This window comes from Erythrolamprus reginae, chromosome 1 (assembly GCF_031021105.1).
Source record: "Erythrolamprus reginae isolate rEryReg1 chromosome 1, rEryReg1.hap1, whole genome shotgun sequence".
NCBI classification, from domain to species: domain Eukaryota; kingdom Metazoa; phylum Chordata; class Lepidosauria; order Squamata; family Dipsadidae; genus Erythrolamprus; species Erythrolamprus reginae.
The window spans coordinates 120,551,874-120,575,297 of record NC_091950.1 but is presented as its reverse complement, the minus strand read 5'-3'; the positions used below and the strand labels follow the sequence as shown (position 1 = coordinate 120,575,297).

At 39.3% G+C, this 23,424-nt stretch overlaps 1 protein-coding gene across 2 annotated transcripts in view; it reads right to left on the bottom strand.

Moving 5' to 3' along the window:
- Positions 1-23,424, bottom strand: part of GALNT18 (polypeptide N-acetylgalactosaminyltransferase 18) — a 424,313-nt gene that overhangs the window by 140,062 nt on the left and 260,827 nt on the right. For both annotated transcript variants that reach the window (XM_070735536.1, XM_070735544.1), the window contains exon 3: positions 15,088-15,254. In XM_070735536.1, coding sequence (XP_070591637.1) covers positions 15,088-15,254 — 167 coding nt within the window. The remainder of the gene's footprint in view (positions 1-15,087; positions 15,255-23,424) is intronic.

The window sequence follows — 23,424 nt, the reverse complement described above, 5'->3', positions numbered from 1 at the left end:
AACACAAACAAAGTGTTTAATTTCCTGAAGTCTCCATGAGCAATTTGTCTGTATGCTTCTCCACAGTGTTTTAAACGTGATGCGAATGTGCTGTAATCTGCATCTGATTAAACTCAGTTTGATACTTTCTGATGAAATGGAAATGTTATTCTGCAGTACTTTCTGTTTGATGGAAGCCTCTGCATCCAATTTATTGTAAGTCAAGTTTTTTCTCAATGGGCTTCCTTTACAACCATTAAATGGAGTTTGATAAACTGTTCTGATAATTTACGGTCCCAACCTCTTGGAAGGTGTTTGCTTTTGTTTTTTTTAAAGGCTGTTTTGTTTTTGCATTTTGGCTTGATTTGGAGAACAAAAAAATCTTGGTATTTTGTCTTGATTTAACAAGAGAAAAAGAGGCTCACACCTGCACAAAAGCACTTGAGAGACATGTCTGGCCCAGTCAAAAGGAAGCCTCTGCAAATGGGAGAAAAAGTGGCACAATATGCTCCAGATATCTATAAGCAAAAGGTTGCTTCTTTGTAACATCTGAGAAATATGAAATATTTATTTATTTAATTTATTTTGTCAAGTATGTATTGGTGGTATACAAAGATATACAACTATCTTTTTATACATGATACAAGTAGAAGAGAAACGTTAGGACAGGGGATGGAAGGCACTCTGGTGCACTTATGCACACCCCTTACTGACCTCTTAGGAATTGGAAGAGGTCAACAGTGGATAGTCTAAGGGAAAAGTTTTGGGGATTAGGTGATGATACTACAGAGTCAGGTAGTGAGTTCCATGCATCAATTACTCAGTTACTGAAGTCGTATTTCCTACAGTCGAGTTTAGAGCGGTTTACTTTAAGTTTGTATCTGTTGTGTTCCTATATAATTTTGAGAGCTAGTTTGGTCTAGTTTAAGTTTAAGGTTAAGGCTACGGGTATGATTATGGTTAAGGCACCAGACTATAAACCAGGAATCTGGGATTTTTATTCTTGTTTTACACTGATTGATTCTGGGCCAGTCATTATCCATATTATTTTAAATTACTTCCTGCTTCTTTTACAAAGGCTTTCTGAAGAAAAAGTAATCTCAGAAGTTCAGTATAGTATACAGATAGAGAGGAGAAGGGAAGAATTTTTCAACACTACTTTAAACCATATTAAGACTGGGAAAATAAAAGAAAAAGGCTTTTTCTCAAATCCCCCAAATTATGCAGGCTAAGGTTTTTCCTTAGTGTTGATAGCAAAATGCTAAATTTTGAAATGGGATTTAGTTCATTCTTATCATATACATTCATTTTCATTGCCTTCAAATTATTTTTGTTTTTTACCTGAAACTCCAAATCCATGTAACACATATTTGGCAGTTATTATTAAAGTCATATTCACTTCTGTTGACAAATATCCCTTTCTTTTTCTTCTTTCTCTCAAACCGTTATCCTGTTTTATATTGATTTTTCTTTCTCTCTCTCATCCATTTTTTCAATATAATCCTTGTTAACTGTATTTTCTCTTTAACCATAATCTTTATTAACATATTTCTTTTATACTGGCCATACACTTTATATACAATCTATGCTGATTTCATAACCATTCATTCTTGACCCCATCCCTTCTTTAACCACCAAATTTAACTAACACATTCCCAGTATATTCAATCTACTTTCATGTTGCCTGGGACAAGATTGAATAATTTGTTCAGATTAGTACATACTGTTTTACTGCAGCTTTCACTCTCTTCAGAATTTTGAATTTTATGACTTGAAAAGGAATACATTTGCTTTTAAAATCTTAACTTTCCTTACTGTTTAATATGTATATTTTTGCCCAACAAAATATCATGACACTTCAGTAAATTAGAGTTCTTTATAATATAATAATAATAATAATAATAATAATAATAATAATAATAATAATTTATTAGATTTGTATGCCGCCCCTCTCCGAAGACTCGGGGCAGCTCACAACAATAATAAAAAACAATATAACAGTGGACAAATCTAATATTAAAAGAAAAAGATATATAAAACCCCAGCAATTAAAACCATACAACACATACATACCAAACATAAAATATAAAAGCCTAGGGGAGGTGTCTCAGTTCCCCCATGCCTGGCGATATAGGTGGGTCTTGAGTAATTTGCGAAAGTCAAGGAGGGTGGGTCCGTTCTAATCTCCGGGGGGAGTTGATTCCAGAGGGCCGGGGCTGCCACAGAGAAGGCTCTTCCCCTGGGGCCCGCCAAATGACATTGTTTGGTCGACGGGACCCGGAGAAGGCCAACTCTGTGGGACCTTATCGGCCACTGGGATTCGTGCAGTAGAAAGCGGTTCCAGAGGTATTCTGGTTCAATGCCATGTAGGGATTTAAAGGTCATTACCAACACTTTGAATTGTGACCGGAAACTGATCGGCAGCCAGTGCAGGCCACGGAGTGTTGTAGAAATGTGGGCGAATCTGGAAAGCCCCACAATAGCTCTCGCGGCCGCATTCTGTATGATCTGACCAACTTGACCAACAATGTGTTATACTATATGAAGATCTTTAATTGTTCACAGATTCAACCTGTAATTTGATTTAGGAATCTGGTATTTTTTTTCAACTTCATAAGGTGTTCTCCATGTGTTTTTGCATGCCTTTTTATTTTCACAGTTATTTCAACCACATGCAAATCTGCTACCGGTTGGAAAGTTTGTCCCAAATATAAGATACTATTTTGAAGCATTGAGCAACAATTTGTGAGGTGCTAGGTCAAAATTTAACAGCAACAGAGCCATGCAGTAGCTGGCTCTAAGCAATCATGAGAAAATGGATAACACTTACCGTAGTAATTCTGTCAAGACGGTCTCAGCTGACAATTACAAATAATAGTGATGCATTTTTTATTATTTAGCAGATACAAGGCTTCTAGGCAGGAATCCATTAGTAATCATAAAATATTATTTTTCAAATTCTTCTGAACTAAGAAAAAAATGAGTTTTCGCTTGACAGCTGGAACTCTACAATCCATTTTAATCTGATCACAGTAAAGTAACCAATAATAGACAATGGCCGATAAAATAGCTTGTTTCTACTAACCAGCATCAAGTTCAATAAATTTTTATCTATTTTTGGCAAATTTCAAAGGAAAGGCAGAGGACATGCTAACTGGGAATTGTAAGAAATCTAATTCAAACACATCCAATTCCAATAGTATCAAATAGATAACATGATAGAGAAGATCAAAAGTCATGGATTATACAGTTTGCTTTCTTCTGAACTAATTAAAAGTAGTTCAACTGGAGATTGGAAAAGATGTAAGGGGGTGGGAGAGATTAAGGTTTAGCATAGTAATTTTACAATGAATTTGTTAGCCCTAGAAATGTCTTATTTAGAATGGCATATAATTAGCCTTATCATAAACCTAGATTGATTTTGGATACACGGCACATAAACTTAGAAGATTAAAGTGTAAAATATACACAAATCTTTTAAAACAGTTGAGGCTTTTTTCTTTTCAAATTATTTTTGCCAAATCTCCCAAGGAAAATCTGACAGATGAAATGCTTAAATAAAGCATTTCAAAAGCACCAAAAATGCTTCATTAAGCTAGAATTTGCACATTCCTAAAATGCTTCCCATCATTTGAGTGGCATTCATACAATGGCATCTTTATGGTTTTGCCACCTCAAACAATTTTTTAAGAGGACTTCAAAGATGATTAAGTGAAAACTCCATAACTGTAATTGGAAGAAAAGTGTTGTATGGTTTAGCGAGAATCAAGATAATTTGACAATGGCATGTCAACCTGCATGAATAAGTTAGTGCTGGGTACATTTATCAGGATAAATATGTGAAGAAATGATACATGAACATACCATCAATTTCATATCAAATATCAAGACAGCTTTTTTAAAAAATAAGATAATTCAAAAACTTTGATTTGTATAAGCAGTTTCTTAAAAAATTGATTATGAAATGTTTTTATGCTGCTGTTCATTGATTTTGCAGGGTAGCTACCTGCATTTATTGCATAAGAAGTCAAGTTTATTGCCAAGTGTTCTGTCTGGGTGCCCCCAGACTTCAACACCAACTGGAAAAAGCATCCAGACACGCTGGTAAAAGCAAAAGCACTTTATAGTTTGAAAAATAAACACAGAGAAAAACCTGTTCTTCCCAACAGGCAGGCTATGAGACTTCACAGCAGAGTCCTGATGGCCAGACAATACAGCAGACTTCTTGCTGGCACACCCACCACTGTAGAGAATAAGACCCACACCTTTTCCCCCCAAGGTTTCAGTATTCAAAGTCACAAACCAGAATTCCAAGACGCCAAAGATCACAGCCAGGTCCCAGGACTCCCAAAGATAATACTCCACAAGCCAGGAAGGGTGGGTCTGCCTTTTCAGCCTTTCCAGAGAGCACCACACCCAAACCCAGCTGTTGCCTCTTTAGTGCTGAAAGTACCTGGCTAATTGTCCCCTTCGTTGTGTTGCTCTTCTCTGCCGGAGATCGATGATTGCTTGTGCATTTTCATCTAAGGAATCCAGGCTGCTTGCTGGGGAGAGCTCCCTCTCGGGGGACTCTGGCTGTCCTCCCTCTCCCTCAGCCTGAGATTCCTCCTCCCCGTCTGCCTGAACCTCCTGTTCCTCATCCTCCCCCTCTGAGCAGGAAGCCGGCAGAGGATCAGCCGTTCCCTGAGGGGCCTCAGACGGAATCACAACACCAAGTAAGTCAGATAGTGTGTGTGTGTGTGAGAAGTGGGGTGAGGGTGAGAGAGAGAATAGGGAATTTTAAATCAGTTTTTAACTAATACTGTTACCATGATGAGTGAACTGTTTCTCTGTTATGAACTACACTATAACATAAACATGGACCGAAATTAAGGTTCTCATGGATAAATATAAACAAATCCTATTAATCATAAACATAAAGAAATAATTTTTACGCTGCATTTTCTAGTTTGTAGTGGCATTTAATAAGCCCAACTATTTTTAAAAGAGAAAGTTTTGAGCAAGGGGAAGCATTTCCTTCCAAATCAAGGCGCATTGGCACAGTATTTGAATAACAGTAGTAGATTCATTTAGCAGGTTAATAAACAAAAACTTCATTTGTTCTAAAGCAAAGTAGGCTTAAAAATTTCAAAGCAATGAATAATTGAGATTTACTGTACAGTTGGCTAAAACCAGTAACAGACACATTTGATCTTTTCTTTTTAACAAAAGATGTACTCAATGTTAACTCCAGAAAATCCTAAATATATATTTTTAGCAACAAGATGTGAAATAGTATGAATGCATAATGCTACAATTCATTTTGGAAGTGCTGTGTTTGCACTCCCACACTTTCTAAAGTATTTTTTTCTGAATTGAATTAAAGCACTGGGCAATCTGCTAAATAGATTTTCCAGTTAGGACTGTACTTGGAATGACCCTTGCTATTATATTTCTCACACAAGGGGAAAAAAATCAGTCTTCATTAATTTATGTCATTGGTAATACAAAGGAAATCTTTTTTGGAAAGGTGCTGTTGCAAGGAAAATGAGGGGTAGACCTTAACCCTCCTTCTATAAATAATAAACCAGTTCTGGCTCATAATATACCTTAAAGACTTTATGTACTTTAAAAACCTTAAATACACCAAGAAAACAACAAGTTAAGAAATCTATTCTAATGGGTCAGTTGTAACTGGAAACCTCCCCTCTTTAAAAACGTATCAAGATACAGGTTCAGTCTCCAGATTTCAAACTTTGATTATAAGCTTCAAAAGCCATAGTTTTCTCATAATTGTTTAACTTCGCGTAAGCTTTCAGGCTACCTGTTCTGTGCAATATCCTGTGAATCAAAGGATGAAGAATCAAAGGATGAAAACAAGGACATTAATTTTAGATGCTGTCTTTGTGGTTCTCTCTTGTGGAATGTTTAAAGAAACATTTGCAGCAGTTGAGTGAAAGAAGTAACATTTCTATGGGGCTATAGATATAGAACAAGTTAGAATAGACTAGAATAAACAAAGTTGGAAGGCATCTTGGAGATCTTCTAGTCCAACCTCCTGCTTAGGCAGGAAACCCTACACTACCTCAGACAAATGGTTATCCAACATCTTCTTAAAAACTTCCAGTGTTGGAGCATTCACAACTCCTGGAAGCAAGTTTATCCACTGATTAATTGTTCTAACTATCAGGAAATTTCTCCTTAGTTGCTTCTCTCCTTGATTAGTTTCTACCCATTACTTCTTCTACCCTCAGGTGCTTTGGAAAATACTTTCACTCCCTCTTGTTTGTGGCAATCCCTGAGATATTGGAATACTGCTACCATGTCTCCCCTAGTCTTTCTTTTCATTAAGGTAGACATAGCCAGTTCCTGCAAGTTTATGCATGCATAACGCATGCATTCCTCAGAATTTGGATTTCAAGATTTTCCTAATATAATAAGAATGGAATCCAGTAGGCCCCAATTAATGGCAAAAATTGGGACCAGAATTTTCCATTGCTAAGAGATATGATTATAAATTGTGACATCACATGTCTGCACCACTTAGTCATGGCACTTCCACCACTTCTAGTTGCTGTTGTTGAGCAAACTCTGCAACATTGGTCAGGATAACATCACACACTTAGCATTTGTGACTGCCTGCCAGCCTTCCCATTGACTTTAATGGTTGGAAGTGAGTGTTGTAATCACGAGTGCAAGAGAGCAGAATTGCAAGCTGGTCACTAAATGTCTAGATAACATTCACACAACCATGACCATAACTTTGAGGACCGGTCATAAGTACTATGCATTTAGCACCATTGTAAGTTTCACTGCATTAGTGACGATATATAAAATAATATAGATGTGCTTATTTATTTTAAATTCAGGTTGGTCTTCTCACATAATTTAGATGAACACCATTATTCTGGAGCAGATTTTTATTAAACCAGAAGCAAGGCTGTATCGAGATTATAAGGATAAAATGAGAAATATAAAAAGGAAGGAAGGAAGGAATAGATGACTAACAATAAGAAGAATGGACTCAATTAGAATGCGTTATTGTATATTGTTGGAAGACTTGAAAAATCGGGTTAGAGACAGATCATCATGGAAAAAATCTGTCTATGTGGTCTTTAGAAGCTAATGCCACATAATTAAAAAATCAAAACAAAAATATTGCAGCAGCTACTGAAAACAGAAATGTTATGCATTCTGGCTGATTCAATATTTAAAAATCCTGCTCTGGATTTACAAGAGAAAGGGGGTACAGTGGTACCTCGAGATACGAGTTTAATTCGTTCTGGACCTGGGCTCTTAAGTCGAGCAGCTCTTATCTCGAACGACTTTTCCCCATAGGAATTAATGTAAATAATTTTAATTGGTTCCAGCCCTCAAAAAACTCACAAAGTTAGTCTAAATTATGCATAAAGACATGTTTTTAATGAAGAAATGTACATGTACATATAAATGAATAATGAAGTTTCTTTCACTTAACTTGTAAACTTTCTTAAACTTTTAAATTTACATATGTTCAACTTCTCTGCCACCCAATCCTGTAGGACAGAGGTCCCCAACCCTTTTTGCACCAGGGACCGGCTTTAAGCGATCAAGAGAGGAATGGGTGAATGAATGGACGGAGGGTGGGAAGGAAGGAAGGAAAGAGGGAAGGGACAGGAACAGAGGAAGGAAGCAAGGAAACTTATGAAAGGGGAGAGTAAGAGAGGAATGAGTGAAGGGAGGGAGGGAGGGAAGAAGGTGGGAAGGAGGATGAAAAGAAGAAATAGAGGAAGGGAAGGTAAAAGAGAGAAAGAAAAAGAGCAAGCAAGCAAGCAAGCAAGCAAGAAAGAAAGAAAGAAAGAAAGAAAGAAAGAAAGAAAGGGGGAAGGGACAGGAACAGAGGAAGGAAGCAAGGAAACTTATGAAAGGGGAGAGTAAGAGAGGAATGAGTGAAGGGAGGGAGGGAGGGAAGAAGGTGGGAAGGAGAAAGAAAAGAAGACGAGGAATGGAAGGTAAAAGAGAGAAAGAAAAAGAGAAAGAAAGAAAGAAAGAAAGAAAGAAAGGGGGAAGAGACAGGAACAGAGGAAGGAAGCAAGGAAACTTATGAAAGGGGAGAGTAAGAGAGGAATGAGTGAAGGGAGGGAGGGAAGAAGGTGGGAAGGAGAAAGAAAAGAAGAAATAGAGGAAGGGAAGGTAAAAGAGAGAAAGAAAAAGAGCAAGAAAGAAAGAAAGAAAGAAAGAAAGAAAGGGGGAAGGGACAGGAACAGAGGAAGGAAGCAAGGAAACTTATGAAAGGGGAGAGTAAGAGAGGTATGAGTGAAGGGAGGGAGGGAGGGAAGAAGGTGGGAAGGAGAAAGAAAAGAAGAAATAGAAGGGAAGGTAAAAGAGAGAAAGAAAAAGAGCAAGAAAGAAAGCTGCAAGCACCCCCCCGAGCCCCCCAGGCCGGCTGCAACCTTTTAAAACACGCGCGCCGCTTCGCAGCTGTCTCCTGAAGCCGAACGCGGAAGTTAGCGTTTGGCTTCAGGAGACAGCTCCTTGGCGCTTGTATCTCGAATTTGGGCTTGTAAGTAGAACAAAAATATCTCTCCCCTCCCAGCTCTTATCTCGAGTTGCTCTTAAGTAGAGCAGCTCTTATGTCGGGGTTCCACTGTATCGTGTATGCTTTAAGTATGACATCTTTTTTCATCCAGAACATATTACAGAATACTTAAGGTACACATTTAAACAAGATGTCATCATATTTTAAACAATATCAGTCTTACTTTAGAATTAGCATAGCCTATTTAACATTTATACAGAGGTTTATATACCACTTCTTTAATCCACAGGAATCTCGAATCAACTTTGAAATATGTTTAAACCAGTGGCGGGTTGCACCCGGTTTGGCCCGGTTAGGCGAACCGATAGTGGTAGCGGGAGGCTCTGCCCACCCGCTCGGAACGATTCTGCGCATGCACAGAAGTGTCATGTGAGCGCGAATCAATAGAACCCACTACTGGTCTAAACAATCAAATATCTCTCTATTCCATCTATCTATCTATCTATCTATCTATCTATCTATCTATCTATCTATCTATCTATCTATCTATCTATCTATCTATCTATCTATCTATCTATGTCTATCTATCAAATTTCTAGGCCGCCCTTCTCCAAGGGACTCAAATTATACATGAAGACTATATTGATAAGCTGTTAAAGAAAATTGAACATGTTTCAATTGTTGTTTTTGACTTAGATGTATGTTATTGTAAGTTTTTTGTTTTTGTTTGTTTGTTTTCTGTACATATACTTTTTTAAGGAAAACATAATAAAGACTATTTTAAAAGGGAAAAAAAGAAAATATAAAAACAAATTATAAACAATAAATTACAATGGCAGACAATCCATCATAAAAAGGTCTAATAATTGGAAATGAAAAGACTTTTGCTTCAATACCTTTCTGTAAACTGAGAACAGGAATTTTGCAACTGGACAATCTAGATGTGGCCACTATTCTTTTTTTCTTATGAAAGCATCTGAAAATGATCTTATTGTTTGAGGAATTTTATATAACAATGTTTGGGGGGGGGGGGGTTGTTGTTATTCCATTTATAGCTTCCCCTGTAGAGATTTTCCTCCTAGGAAGCATAATATTTTCAGGCATATTTAAATGTTAGGCAGCTTTTTGCTGAAGTGATAGGCAAATTCTGGCTTAAGTGACTTTTTCATATTATAAGACGCACCTTTCTCCCCCTAAAAGATGGTGGAAATGTGTGGATTTCTGTGTTATTTATGGTTATAAGTGATGTTCTTCACTTCATAAGGCAGAGTCTCTTCATAGCAGAACCGTGATACTATGTATGTTGGGGTACAGATACAATGACTCCATTATAAATCTTATGCTCTTATTTCTTATTTTCTCATTGAACTGGTTTCATATTTACACAAATAAACAACTTGACAGTATAACTATATTTCTCTATACACATGCTCTCTATGATGCAGATTCACCAACAGTCAGCATAAGAATCCCCAGAATTCTATCTTCCAACTGCCCAAAACTGATTTACATACCAATATGCAAATTAGCTCTCTCTCAACATTCCCTCTCCCTTTTCCTATGCCATATGCTAACACAAATACAGCCATTTTTGGCCTCCTGAAGCCTCACCCGCATCCCATTTTTTTGCAAAAATTGGCCTGTTTTTTACCCTTTTTTATAAAATGGGGAGGGCAGCGGGTTTGGGAGGCCTGCTGTGTGCTCTTGGGGGCTGGGGGAAAGGCAAAAACACCTCAATTTTTGCAAAAGAAATGAGGAAAAACACTGGGGGAAGGCAAAAATGGGGGCATTTTCCCTCCCCTCAGCCCCCAGGAGCTCTCTGCAGGCCTCTCAAACCCTCTGCCCACCCCATTTTACAAAAAAGGGTGAAAAACAGGCAGAAATGGGTGTGGGGCAGGGCTTAGGGAGACAAAAAATGGCTTTAAAATGGGTACATTTTGCCACAAATGGAGTGCACAGAAGGTTTGGGAAGGTAGCAGAGTGCTCTTGGGGGTGAGGGAAGGCAAAAACACCCCCATTACTTATTTACGTCTTTGAAATTTTGGTGCATCTTACAGCCCAAAAAATACAGTAAGTGGCCAGTTCTGACACTGTTGAGAAGTATGAAGTATGGTTTGTGCTGGAACCAATGCTTTCCAATTTTTATATAAATAAGTTATCAGGAATTACTGAAGTGGTTATGTTTTCTGATAATACCAAACTGTTCAGTATGGTAAAATAAAAAAAAGAGATTGTGAGGTGTTCAAAAACAATCTGCCCAGTCCGTAAAAATGGATTTCTAAATGGCAAATGTAGCTCAGTGTAAACAATGTGAAATGATGCATGTTGGTATAGATAATTGAAAGTTTATCTGTATATGAATATGATCTAAAGTGTCAGAGGGAGTTCCGGAGTCATGGTAGAGAGCTCAATGAAAATGTCAACTCAAATGTAGCTGCTCTAAAACAAGGCAAGTTCCCTGATTGAAATTATTAGGAAATGAAATGAGAATAGGGCCGCTGATATAATGATGTCCTTATAAATATATATGGCAAAACCACTCTTGAAATATGACGTTTTTTTGTCACTGTATTACCACTGTACATACAGCATAGAAAAAAAAGCAAAAAAAAAAGCAATCAAGATGATTGGGGACTAGCATTGCTTACAGGACTTCCATTATAAGATTGGGTATAGCAATGAAGGATCCTTAGACTGGGATGCATGATAGAGCTAGGAGAGATAGGAAAGAGATGAGTGGGGGATAGATATTTTGCAAGGCATAGATAACTTGGATAAACAGACGTTTTTCTATCACACTAATAACAGTAGAGAAAATACAAATTTAGTCTCGTGGAAAGAGATTCAAAACAGAATGAGTAAGGCAAAAGTCAGCAGTTTTTAGGCTAGAATTATAAATTATGTAAACCCTTAACAACTACTCAGCTTCAGAATAACCAAGCACCATTAAGAAATGAATGGGACAGATGGTAAGTAGAAAGTTAAGAGTTTGAATCACCATGAGAATCAGAGAGACAAGACATATTCGCATAGCAGTGGACAAACAGCTGCTCATTTAGCTTCCTTCTGGATGACAATAATTTTTTTAAAAAATCTAGAACTGTCTTTGAGTCATCTCCTGATTTCTAGGATCTGGATTTTGCCATGTAAAGTCTGGAGATTTCCAATTTACTGCTCAGTTTTGGTCACTTGGTCCAACTATCTCAATGCCCAAATTGATTACTATATGACTATATGACCACTATTTGAGAAGAAAGGTATTGTAGAAAAATCAAGAATTGACATGATGGTTACTGTTGACTTTTGATCTAGCCAAAGCTTGCTTCAGTAATGGAACCAAATTGCTACCCTGATGCATTACTTATGGTAGCTATATAATGAATAAGCTTACTAATATATGGGATCACTTGCCTAACAGATAGAAGAGAACTAATTATCACAATTAGGACCCAAACTGACCCTAAGACTTTGCAGTTAGAAAAATATGACGGAATCCAAATAAATTTAATTTCATTGTTGCTCGGCATCTACTATAAGTCTGGGCTTAATTGATTCCCTATGTGAACCTCATTTAATTTATAATTAGCCTGTAAGAATATAATTTGTGGTCAGTACGCAATTATGTAGTTGAGTTTCAACTCAACTCAACAGCCAACACAGTGTATCCAGTTAAAACAAAAAAGGTTTTAATCAACCAGTTCAAAGATGGGATATCAGGTAAAGTATACAAGAAGTGCATTTATGAAGTTATTCAGACATCATGATTAGATCAAAAAGTCATGGACACTCTAGAGAGCTGAGACATGAATGGAAGATACCACTCAGTTTAACAACTAATTTGGAAACAGAATTTCAGTCATTGAACAAAATAATCATTAAATGAGAGGAGCACTTTACTCCAGGACTTTAATCCAAATGCTTCTCCCAGTTGCAGTCATTACGTGACTACAGTAGTTATTAAGTGAATAGGGTGAAAGAGTTGCCTGCCAAAAGAGGGCAGGCACCTCCTTTCTATGTGCACAAGGGAACTTTAAGACCTTTTTTTCAAGCCTCCTGAAGGAGTTGCCTTCCCCCACTGTGCATAGAAGAGAAATCCAGTGCTTCACTGGAGAAAATAAGCTTGGATCTTCATGATTTGAACTTCCTTTTTTCCAGCCCACTATAAGAGTCACCCTTTACCTCCATAACAGAGGGAGGGGAAAGACGGAGTGGCTGTGGGTTTTGCCTCCCAAGGACAACCCCATCTGTCCTTCCATTACCCTGGGGGGGGGGGAATCACTAACCCCCTCAGAGAGGGTCCGCAACTTGGGTGTCCTCCTCAATCCACAGCTCACATTAGAGAAACATCTTTCAGCTGTGGCGAGGGGGGCGTTTGCCCAGGTTTGCCTGGTGCACCAGTTGTGGCCCTATTTGGACCGGATGTCACTGCTCACAGTCACTCATGCCTTCATCATCTCGAGGCTCGACTACTGTAATGCTCTCTACATGGGGCTACCTGAAAAGTGTTCGGAAACTTCAGATTGTGCAGAATGCAGCTGCGAGAGCTATCATGGGCTTTCCTAAATATGCCCATGTCACACCAACACTTCACAGTCTGCATTGGTTGCCGATCGGTTTCCGGTCACAATTCAAAGTGTTGGTTATGACCTACAAAGCCCTTCATGCATCGGACCAGAATATCTCCGGGACCGCCTTCTGCCGCACGAATCCCAGCAACTGGTTAGGTCCCACAGATTTGGCCTTCTCCGGGTCCTGTCGACTAAACAATGCCGTCTGGCGGGTCCCAGGCGAAGAGCCTTCTCTGTGGTAGCCCCGACCCTCTGGAACCAACTCCCCCCAGAGATCAGAGTTGCCCCCACCCTCCTTGCCTTTCGTAAGCTCCTTAAAACCCACCTCTGTCATCAGGCATGGGGGAATTGAGATATTCCCTTTCCCCATGGCTTATAAAATTTATGCTTGGTATGTCTGTATGTATGATTGGTTTCTTAAATTAGGGTTTTTTAATTTAACTTAAACTTAAATATTTGATATGTTTATATTGTCTTATTATTGTTGTTAGCCGCCCCGAGTCTACGGAGAGGGGCAGCATACAAATCTAATAAATAAATAAAATAAAATAAAATAAAATAAAATAATAAAATAAAATAAAATAAAATCCTTCAGCAGGTGGCAGCTTATAATCTTCCCTGATGGCTTGTCCAGGGTTGAAACTATTAATGATTGTGGGTGTGGTTTCTCAGGACCCAATACAGAATGGCTGGAACCTCAAAAACTCACCAAATATTCCTCCGATTTTGTTTCCCTAAGTCCTTTTTCCAATAGTCTTCCTACGCCTTTCCAGCAGTGGGTTGCTTCCAGTTCGGCCCGGCTCTAAGAAATGGTAGCGTAGCAGCAAGAGGCTCCATCTACCTACCCAGGATGCTTCTGTGCATGCATAGAAGCTTCTGCACATGAGCATGTGCATGAACCAGTAGTAAAGATTATAAGAACCCACTACTACTCCTTTCCCCTAATTTTTGAAGTCTTACCTAAACTGGAGCTCAAAGACCTTGCAATTTGATTGCACCTTTTTATTTGTTTTGTTTTGTTTTAATTAAGCAATACCCCCCCCCCCCCCCCCCCCCCCAATATCTGAGCTGTGTCTATAAAATTTCTGAATTTAAGCTTAGGCTCTGACTACTGTCATGTAAGTTCTGGAACTGAGCATGATAAAAAGTAAAATGAAAATACATTTATGACATGCCATGTAATTAAACTGTGGTAAAAGTTATAGAAAGGACAAGCAACTGGGATGGTTTTTAAAAGGGACTGGAACGGTTCATGGAGTATCAGACTATCAGTTGTTAATATCGGTAGTTGTTCATTACTTCCTCAATCATAGGCAGTATGACTTAAATACTGGTTGCTGAGAAATGGAAGGAAGCTATCAACAATCTGCTGCTCAGTCTTATGAGCTTTCCAAAGGCATCCAGTTGGCCACTGTGAGATTGAATGTGGACCAGATGGGCCTAATAGCCTGAAAAAGAACTCTTTTTATGAAATGATGCATTTAGTGAAGATATAAAAGGGGGGGGGGAAATGCTGACGAATAAAAGATCTTGACCTTCTCCGAGTCCCGTCAACTAAACAATGTCATTTGGCGGGACCCAGGGGAAGAGCCTTCTCTGTGGCGGCCCCGGCCCTCTGGAACCAACTCTCCCCAGAGATTAGAATTGTCCCCACCCTCCTCGCCTTTTGTAAGCTCCTTAAAACCTACCTCTGCCGTCAAGCATGGGGGAACTGAGATATTCTTCCCCCCTAGGCCTCTACAATTTATGCATGGTATGTTTGTATGTATGTTTGGTTTTATAAATAAGGGTTTTTTAGTTGTTTTAGTATTGGATTGTTACATGCTGTTTTTATCACTGTTGTTAGCCGCCCCGAGTCCACGGAGAGGGACAGCATACAGATCCAATAAATAAAATAAATAAATAAATAAACAAACTTTGTTCTTCACAGCATCGTGTCAGTTACAGCATCAAAGTTGTCCTGAACACAGACTGATTTCATTAAGAATGCATCAGAACACTCACAAAAACATGGCATCTCTTTGGTACATGCTGCTTACTCACCATTGTTACTATTGTCATCCACTAAAATAATCTCTTTCAACAAATGAGCAGGTGTCCTGTCGATGGCAGAGTGAATGGACCGTAGAATCACTGAAAGGGCTTCATTCACAAATATGAAAACAATGCTGACCTCAGGAAGACTCTCTGGAAAGGTGAGGTTCTTGCACCTTTGGGAGGGGAAAAGATGGTTTTAGTCTATATTTTTGATTGAAATAGTATTGCAACATTGCAAATTTGAACCGATACTTGAGAAATTTCTGGTGATTCTGGAAGAACTGTAGAAAAAAATAATTGCTGCCAACCTGCCTTCCATTGAGGACCTGTATACTGCCCGAGTCAAAAAGAAAATATTTACTGACCCCCTGCATCCTGGACATAAACTGTTTCAACTCCTACCCTCAAAATGTTGCTACAGAGCACTGCACATCAAGACAACGAGACACAAGAATAGTTTTTCCCCAAATGCCATCACTCTGCTAAACAAATAATTCCCTCAACACTGTTAAACTATTTACTAAGTCTGCACTATTATTACTGCTAGTTTTTTCTCATCATTCCTATCACCCATTTCCTCCCACTAATGATTGTATGACTGTAACTTGTTGCTTCTACCCCTAAGATTTTTATTAATATTGATTGTTTCCTCATTGCTTATTTGTCCTCTATAATCATTAAGTGTTGTACCTCATGACTCTTGACAAAGATATCTTTTCTTATATGTACACTGAGAGCATATGCACCAAGACAAATTCCTTGTTTGTCCAATCACACTTGGCCAATAAAAAATTCTATTCTATGCTATGCTATTCTATGCTATTCTATGCTATTCTATGCTATTCTATGCTATTCTATGCTATTCTATTCTATTCCATTCCATTCCATTCCATTCCATTCTTCGGGACCGTCTTCTGCCGCACGAATCCTAGCGGCCAATCAGGTCCCACAGAGTTGGCCTGGTGGGACCCAGGGGAAGAGCCTTCTCTGTGGTGGCCCCTGTCCTCTGGAGTCAACTCCCCCCAGAGATTAAAACTGCCCCCACCCTCCTTGCCTTTCGTAACTCTCTGAAAACCCGCCTATGTCGCCAGGCATGGGGTAACTTATTTATTTATTTTTATTTATTTAATTGGATTTGTATGCCACCCCTCTCCATGGACTCGGGGTGGCTCACAGCATATATAAAAAACAGAACAATAATATAAATCATATTAATGCTACATTTAAAACAATCATGTAAATTCAATCAAAAAGAAAAACCTATCAACCAATCATTCAACTATCATACTTAAAACATTCATTGGTCAGGGGGAAGATCTAAAAGTCCCAAGCCTGGTGGCAAAGATGAGTTTTTAAGCTCTTTCGGAGGTTAAGGAGGGTGGGGGCAGTCCGATTCTCTGGGGGGAGCTGATTCCAGAGGGTCGGGGCTCCCACAGAGAAGGCTCTTCCCCCAGGTCCTGCCAGCTGACATTGTTTGGTCGACGGGACCCTAAAAAGGCCAACTCTGTGGGACCTCGCTGGTCACTGGGAATTGTGCGGCAGAAGGCAGTCTTGGAGATAATCTGGTCCTATGTCATGTAGGGCTTTATAGGTCATAACCAACACTTTGTATAACTGATGTATTCCCTTGCTAATAAGATTTATGTATGGTATGATTGGGTTGTGTGGTTATTTTTCATGATGAGGATTTTTAGATAGAGTTTTTAATTATTGGATTTGTCATATATTGTTCATTATTGTTGTGAGCCACCCCGAGTCTTCGGAGAGAGGCGGCATACAAATCTAATATATAATAATGAGGGTTTTTAGATAGAGTTTTTAATTATTGGATTTGTCATATATTGTTCATTATTGTTGTGAGCCGCCCCGAGTCTGCGGAGAGGGGCGGCATACAAATCTAAATAAGTAAATAAATAAATTAATAATAATAATTATTATTATTATTATCATTATTATTTTATTATTTTATTATTATTATTCCAAGCTTAATTTGAATAAACCTCATAACAACAATATAAATATACTCAGAGTAAGTGGCTCACCCAAAGCTATGCATATGTTTCTTTACTGTATATATACAGTGTTTAAGAATTTGAAAAAATATGTTGATGAACAAGGATCTCTCAGATGCCACATACACCCAAACATCCAATTTTTTTCTCTCATGAAATATTATTTCAATCCTGATTGGTTCCTGACTAGCTGCTAGAAAAGACATACAGTACATATTTTACTTAGGTTCTTTCAATTGTATGACAATCCGTTCAGCTATCTCACTGTTAGATCCCTGAAGATTGTCATTTCTGAGCTGAAGTAGTACTTTTCTCCAGTGTCATCCAACTTCAAACAGATTACAAAACAGGCAACTAGATCTTTGGCCCCCAAACAGAAGTTGATTTTCTGGAAACTCACCATTCTCCACAGCTTGAAAGCAAAATTCTGAAAAATGTTCTTTAAAACAGCTGGTCATGCATAACTTGAAACTGTCAAATGGCAGCATTTCAAAACAAGGTTAAAGCTTAGATATTATCATTCCATGGGTTCTTATACATACTTTTATCCTTATTAACCCAAATTAAGTTATTTAACCTGAATGTAATGCTGCATATTTTAATCGTGACTCTAATTTTGGGAAGCGCTTGGCTTGTTAAAGCCAGTTGATTTTAATGTACAGTACTTGTTTTTTTAAAATATATTTTTATTGATTTTGTAAATATGGTTACATAAAACAAACATAAAACAGTGCACAGTACTTTGCATTTGTTACTATTGAAAGAGTGACTGGAGTTTATTTTTCACATTTGCGTCACAGATTCTACTCAGCATATAACCTTTCACCTTATTCCATCGTGCCATCAATTAATGTATTTGTTAACATACAATCTCAAAGCCATCTCATTGGAGCAAATCTCCAAACAGAGATTAACAGACATATTTTCGGCATTACCATATTTGTGAAGGTTTCTTATATTAAAATAAGAGTACTTCCTACATCTATAACCCCCCTAACAACTTTCAGTTGTGTCTACGGGATGATTCACAAAATAATGTGCAAATTCAAATGAACTGTTGTTATGGTTGCCAGAAAAAAATGCATGCAAAAGGATACCATTCATATTCTTTTTCAAACACAATTGGCAGCAAAGGGAAATGTCCTCAGAAGGTCGTTTCATTTAGCATTCATATATAAATCAAATGTGTTCAGGATGGTATTACTGTTGCTCCTCATAATGGAAGGAGCATAGTAAGTGGCATGTAGATAGTTCGCTTAGAATAATGAGAAATTATTCTTCCATATTAAGCTAACCATTTGCAATCTGTTGTCAAAAGCATTTCCATCACAAAAATACTGAATTCCATTTTCTATTTCTATTAAAATGCAAAGTTCTCCTACAGAAGCTCTCAAACACTATAGATGCCGCAGAACTATTTGGCATCCTAAACCTTTTCCGTTCAGATAAATACACCTTTTAAATGGCAATAATAGGGAGAAGGATCACATATACAGTCATACCTCGTCTTACGAACCTAATTGGTTCCAGGGAGAGGTTCGTAAGACGAAAGGTTCGTAAGACGAAACATTATTTCCCATAGGAAACAATGTAAAGTCAATTAATCCGTGCAACCAAAAAACCCCCCGGAAAAAAACGCTGCGGCCCGGCTGTCACCTTTTAAAACAGCCTGGGGGCTTCTCAGTGACCTCCTGAACGCTGAACGCCAAACCCGAACTTCCGAGTTCGGTGTTCGGGAGGCCGCCGAGAAGCCCCCAGGCTGTTTTAAAAGGTGACAGCCGGGCGGCGGGGCTTCCCAGCAACTTCCTGAACCCCAAACCCGGAAGTTCGGCAAAAGTTCGGGGTTCGGGAGGTTGCTGGGAAGCCCCCCAGCCCGGCTGTGACATTTTAAAACAGTCGGGCGGCTTCCCAGCCGTCCCCCGAAGCCGAACACCAAACCCGAACTTCCGCGTTCGGCGTTCGGAGGCTGCTGGGAAGCCCTGCCGCCCGGCTGTCACCTTTTAAAACAGCCGCGCGGCTTCCCAGCAGCCTCTGAACGGTTCAGAAAAAATTTGCCTCTTCTTACGAACTTTTTTCGAGTTACGAACGCCAAACCCGAACTTCCGGGTTCGGCGTTCGGAGGCTGCTGGGAAGCCCCGCCGCCCGGCTGTCACCTTTTAAAACAGCCGGGGGGCTTCCCAGCATCCTCCCGAACGCCGAACCCGGTAGTTTGGGTTTGGCGTTCGTAACTCGAAAAAAGTTCGTAAGAAGAGGCAATTTTTTTCTGAACCCCAGGTTCGTATCTCGAGTTGTTCGTAAGACGAGGGGTTTGTATCTTGAGGTACCACTGTACATCTTTTCTGTATTGCTCCGATTCTAGTATTTATCTATCTATCTATCTATCTATCTATCTATCTATCTATCTATCTATCTATCTATCTATTGGATTTATATGCCGCCCCCTCTCCGAAGACTCGGGGCGGCTAACAGCAATAATAAGACAGTGTACAATAATAATCCAATAATAAAAACGATTAAAAACCCATTAATATAAAAACCAAACATACATACAGACATACCAGGCATAAATTGTAAAGGCCTAAGGGGGAAAAAATCTCAATTCCCCCATGCCTGAGGCAGAGGTGGGTTTTAAGAAGCTTACGAAAGGCGAGGAGGGTGGGGGCAATTCTAATCTCTGGGGGGAGTTGGTTCCAGAGGGCCGGGGCTGCCACAGAGAAGGCTCTTCCCCTGGGTCCCGCCAAACAACATTGTTTAGTTGACAGGCCCTGGAGAAGGCCCACTCTGTGGGACCTAACTGGTCGCTGGGATTCGTGCAGCAGAGTATATATATAGTATATATATATGTTTTACTATGTCTAATTTTTAATGTGTTGCTTTAATGCACAGCGTTTGACTTGTTCTTTACTATTTTTAATGTTCTTCTGTGTTCTAATTGAAACTGTTCAATAATATCAGAGTTAGAGAAGAAATTAAAGAATTAATCCGTAGTCAATTTTTGGGATGAGACACATCCAAAGAGGTACTGGTCGGGGAAAGGAACATATCAGGAAACGCCAGGATAATTTCATGGTGGAAAGAGAATAAAGCAGAGAAGAACAAAATAAACAACAATAACCTCAACAACACAAATTAGCAACGAGAGTAGTAGTGGGTTCTGAATTACTTTGCTACTGGTTTGCGCAAGCACTTGCATGCACGACATTTCTGCGCATGCACAGAAGTGTCCTGGGAAGTTGGGCGGGGCCTCCCACCAGTCCCACTACCAGTTCTAAGAACAGTCCAGACTGGGAGCAACCTACCACTGAATGAGAGCCATCATGCAAACAAGTACTGGGAAGTGGACGACAAGAATACGACAAGAATATGAAGTGGGCTACAGAAAAAAGAGAAAAAGACAACAATTAATGCTTATTTATTTATTTATTTATTTATTTATTCATTCATTCATTCATTCATTCATTCATTTATTCCAATACATAATGAGGGTTTTAGTGGGTATATATCTATATGCACATAGTAAAATACATGATGAAGGTTATAGAGGAGATACTCATAGTAAAATATATTTAAGAAAGAATAGAAAAGAAGGTATAGTAATAGAACATATCAATGAAAGACTAGAAGAAGAGATATAGCAATAGAAGAAAGGTATAGGAGATATAGGAGAGCAATAGGACAGGGGACGGAAGGCACTCTAGTGCACTTGTACTTTAACTATTTTTAATAGAAAACCCTTGGATAAAATATGACGAACAAACACAAAGCACTGCGTAATGAAGTTTGATGGTAACAATGAGGGATGCATGTCTGCCACCATCAATTAAGCATCCCACTCATAAGGATGGCTTGGGCCTTACTTTTAGGAACATCTTCAGGTAACTCTGCCTGTATTATATGGGCAAATAGAAGAGGATGCTCTGGGTGAAAAAGGCTAAGACCCAGTAAATTTTCAGCATGTAGCTCCTTCTCTGTGAAAGAGATTTATCCTCCGAGATCATATATTACATGCTCCTACCCAATAACATGTTGTTGAATAGGTCCAGATGATAGGTCCAGCAATCGTCTTCAGGAAAGCATCTGGTGTTGTGGTCCAACAGCAACCTGTGCAACTGCCAGCAGAGTCAGACAGGAAGGAGGCTGGGGAGGAACACAGGTCTGTCCTGCCTCCAGAATCTCCAGAGCACGACATGAGCAAGAACGAAGAACAGAAGGAGCCTGTACTCAATGCCTGTTCTTGCCTTCTGGCACAGAGCTGCCAGAAGGCAAGAACAGTTCCAGAGGAGAAGGACTACTCGGGAGTAAGACTTGGGGATAATTGGCCTCTCCCGTAGGCTATATAAGTGGAGAATATGAAAGGGTTCATTGCAGGAAGCAACTATGTTCATCTCTAGATCTCATCATTGCAACTCAAGACTCAGTTTTGTTCCTGTTTGAACTTGCCAAATTTTTCCTGAAAATTGGTCCTTGGCAGTTTGCCAAAGAAGAGCAAGGTTCAGGTATGTGATCTGCCAGTTCCCTGAAAGTCTTCAATTAGACTTGTTTGACTTTGTTTGGACTTATTACAGCTGATAATGAAAATAGTTACAAATAAAAGAGGTTAGTGAGATGCTGTTTGTTCTGTCTTACTTAATCAGGAAGCCTAGGTCAGAACATCTGGACCTATCTGATAGCAGGAACTCTTTTAATGCCACAGGTTGGTCCAATTTGTGTAACTGAAAATAGTAGTATGATGAGAACAGATTCTGTATGACTCTAGTTACAGTATAACCAGGGGTGGGTTCTAACTTATTTCACCATCGTTTTACTTCCTCCCGTACCGCATGGCCATGCCGCATGGGTATACGCATATACACTGCCAAAAATCCAGCTTCTGCGCATACACAGAAGCAAAAGCCGGGGTGGCGCAGCAGGTAGAGTGCTGTACTGCAGGCCACTGAAGCTGACTTGTAGATCTGAAGGTCAGCAGTTCAAATCTCATCATCGGCTCAAGGTTGACTCCGCCTTCCATCCTTTCGAGGTGGGTAAAATGAGGACCCGGATTGTGGGGGCAATAGCCTAGCTCTGTTTAAAAAGTGCTATTGCTAACATGTTGTAAGCCGCCCTGAGTCTAAGGAGAAGGGCGGCATAAAAATGGAATGAATGAATGAATGAATGAATGAATAAATAAATAAATAAACAAACAGCTTATGTGCATGCACAGGAGCCAAAAACAAGATAGCAATGCCTATGGATACCTGGCCTGCCACACGCCACTCCCCATTTGGCAAATGGGGAGGAATTCCTGCTACTTGTTTTACGAAATGGTCCAAACAACCCACCTCTGGTTATAACATATGCCACCCTAACTCCAGTGACTCTGGGCAGTAATCCAATCTCCAGAAGAGCTGCCCAGAGTCACTGGAGTTAGGGTGGCATATGTTATAACCAGAGGTGGGTTGTTTGGACCATTTCATAAAACATTATGAAGAGAAAACAGCCCGCAGAAAATTCAACAATTGAATATAGCTGTAGGCCAGTGATGGTGAAACTATGGCACGGGTGCCACAGGTGGCACATGGAGCCATATCTGCTGGCATGCGAGCCGTTGCCCTAGCTCAGATCCAATGTGCATGTGTGTGCTGGTCAGCAGATTTTTGGCTTGCAGAGGCTCTGGGAGGGCATTTTTGGCTTCCAGAGAGCCTCCGGGGAAATGGGGAAAAGCATTTTACAGCTCCAGGGAAGCCTTTGAAGCCTGGGTAGGGCAAAAAAACAGCCTACTGGGCTCACCAGAAGTTGGGAAACAGGCCATTTCCAGCCTCCAGAGGGTCTCCAGGGGATATGGGAAGCTGTTTTCACCTCCCAAGGCATTGAATTAAGGACGCCCATGCTTTTTCAGCACCCGAAGAAAAAAAGGTTCACCATCACTGCTTTAGGCCATATAACAGACAGAGAACACAGTCAATAAAGAAACTCTGAAACATTTCAGAAGAAAGAAATGGGCTCTCATGGATACATTCTACATTTACTTTGCATATAACCTCTTCCTTTTTTCTTTCAACTGTGCTTGGAAGAAACAATAAAAAATCCTCAGGATAAATTACAACAATTTGAAAACTAACTTCTATTAAGATTTAACATGTTGCAAGGAAGCCAAGGTTATTCAATAAAACTCACGAGGGATGAGATATTGTAATGTAATATTTTACCAATGTTTAACATACTGCAAAAAAAGAATTAATGCTGCATGTCCACTATATTATCAGTTTGCTTAATATCTGTAGGCTAGTGAATACTATTCAATGAATCAATAAGCTAACCAGGCTACTGCTATATGTTCAGCTCAGTAAGTAAA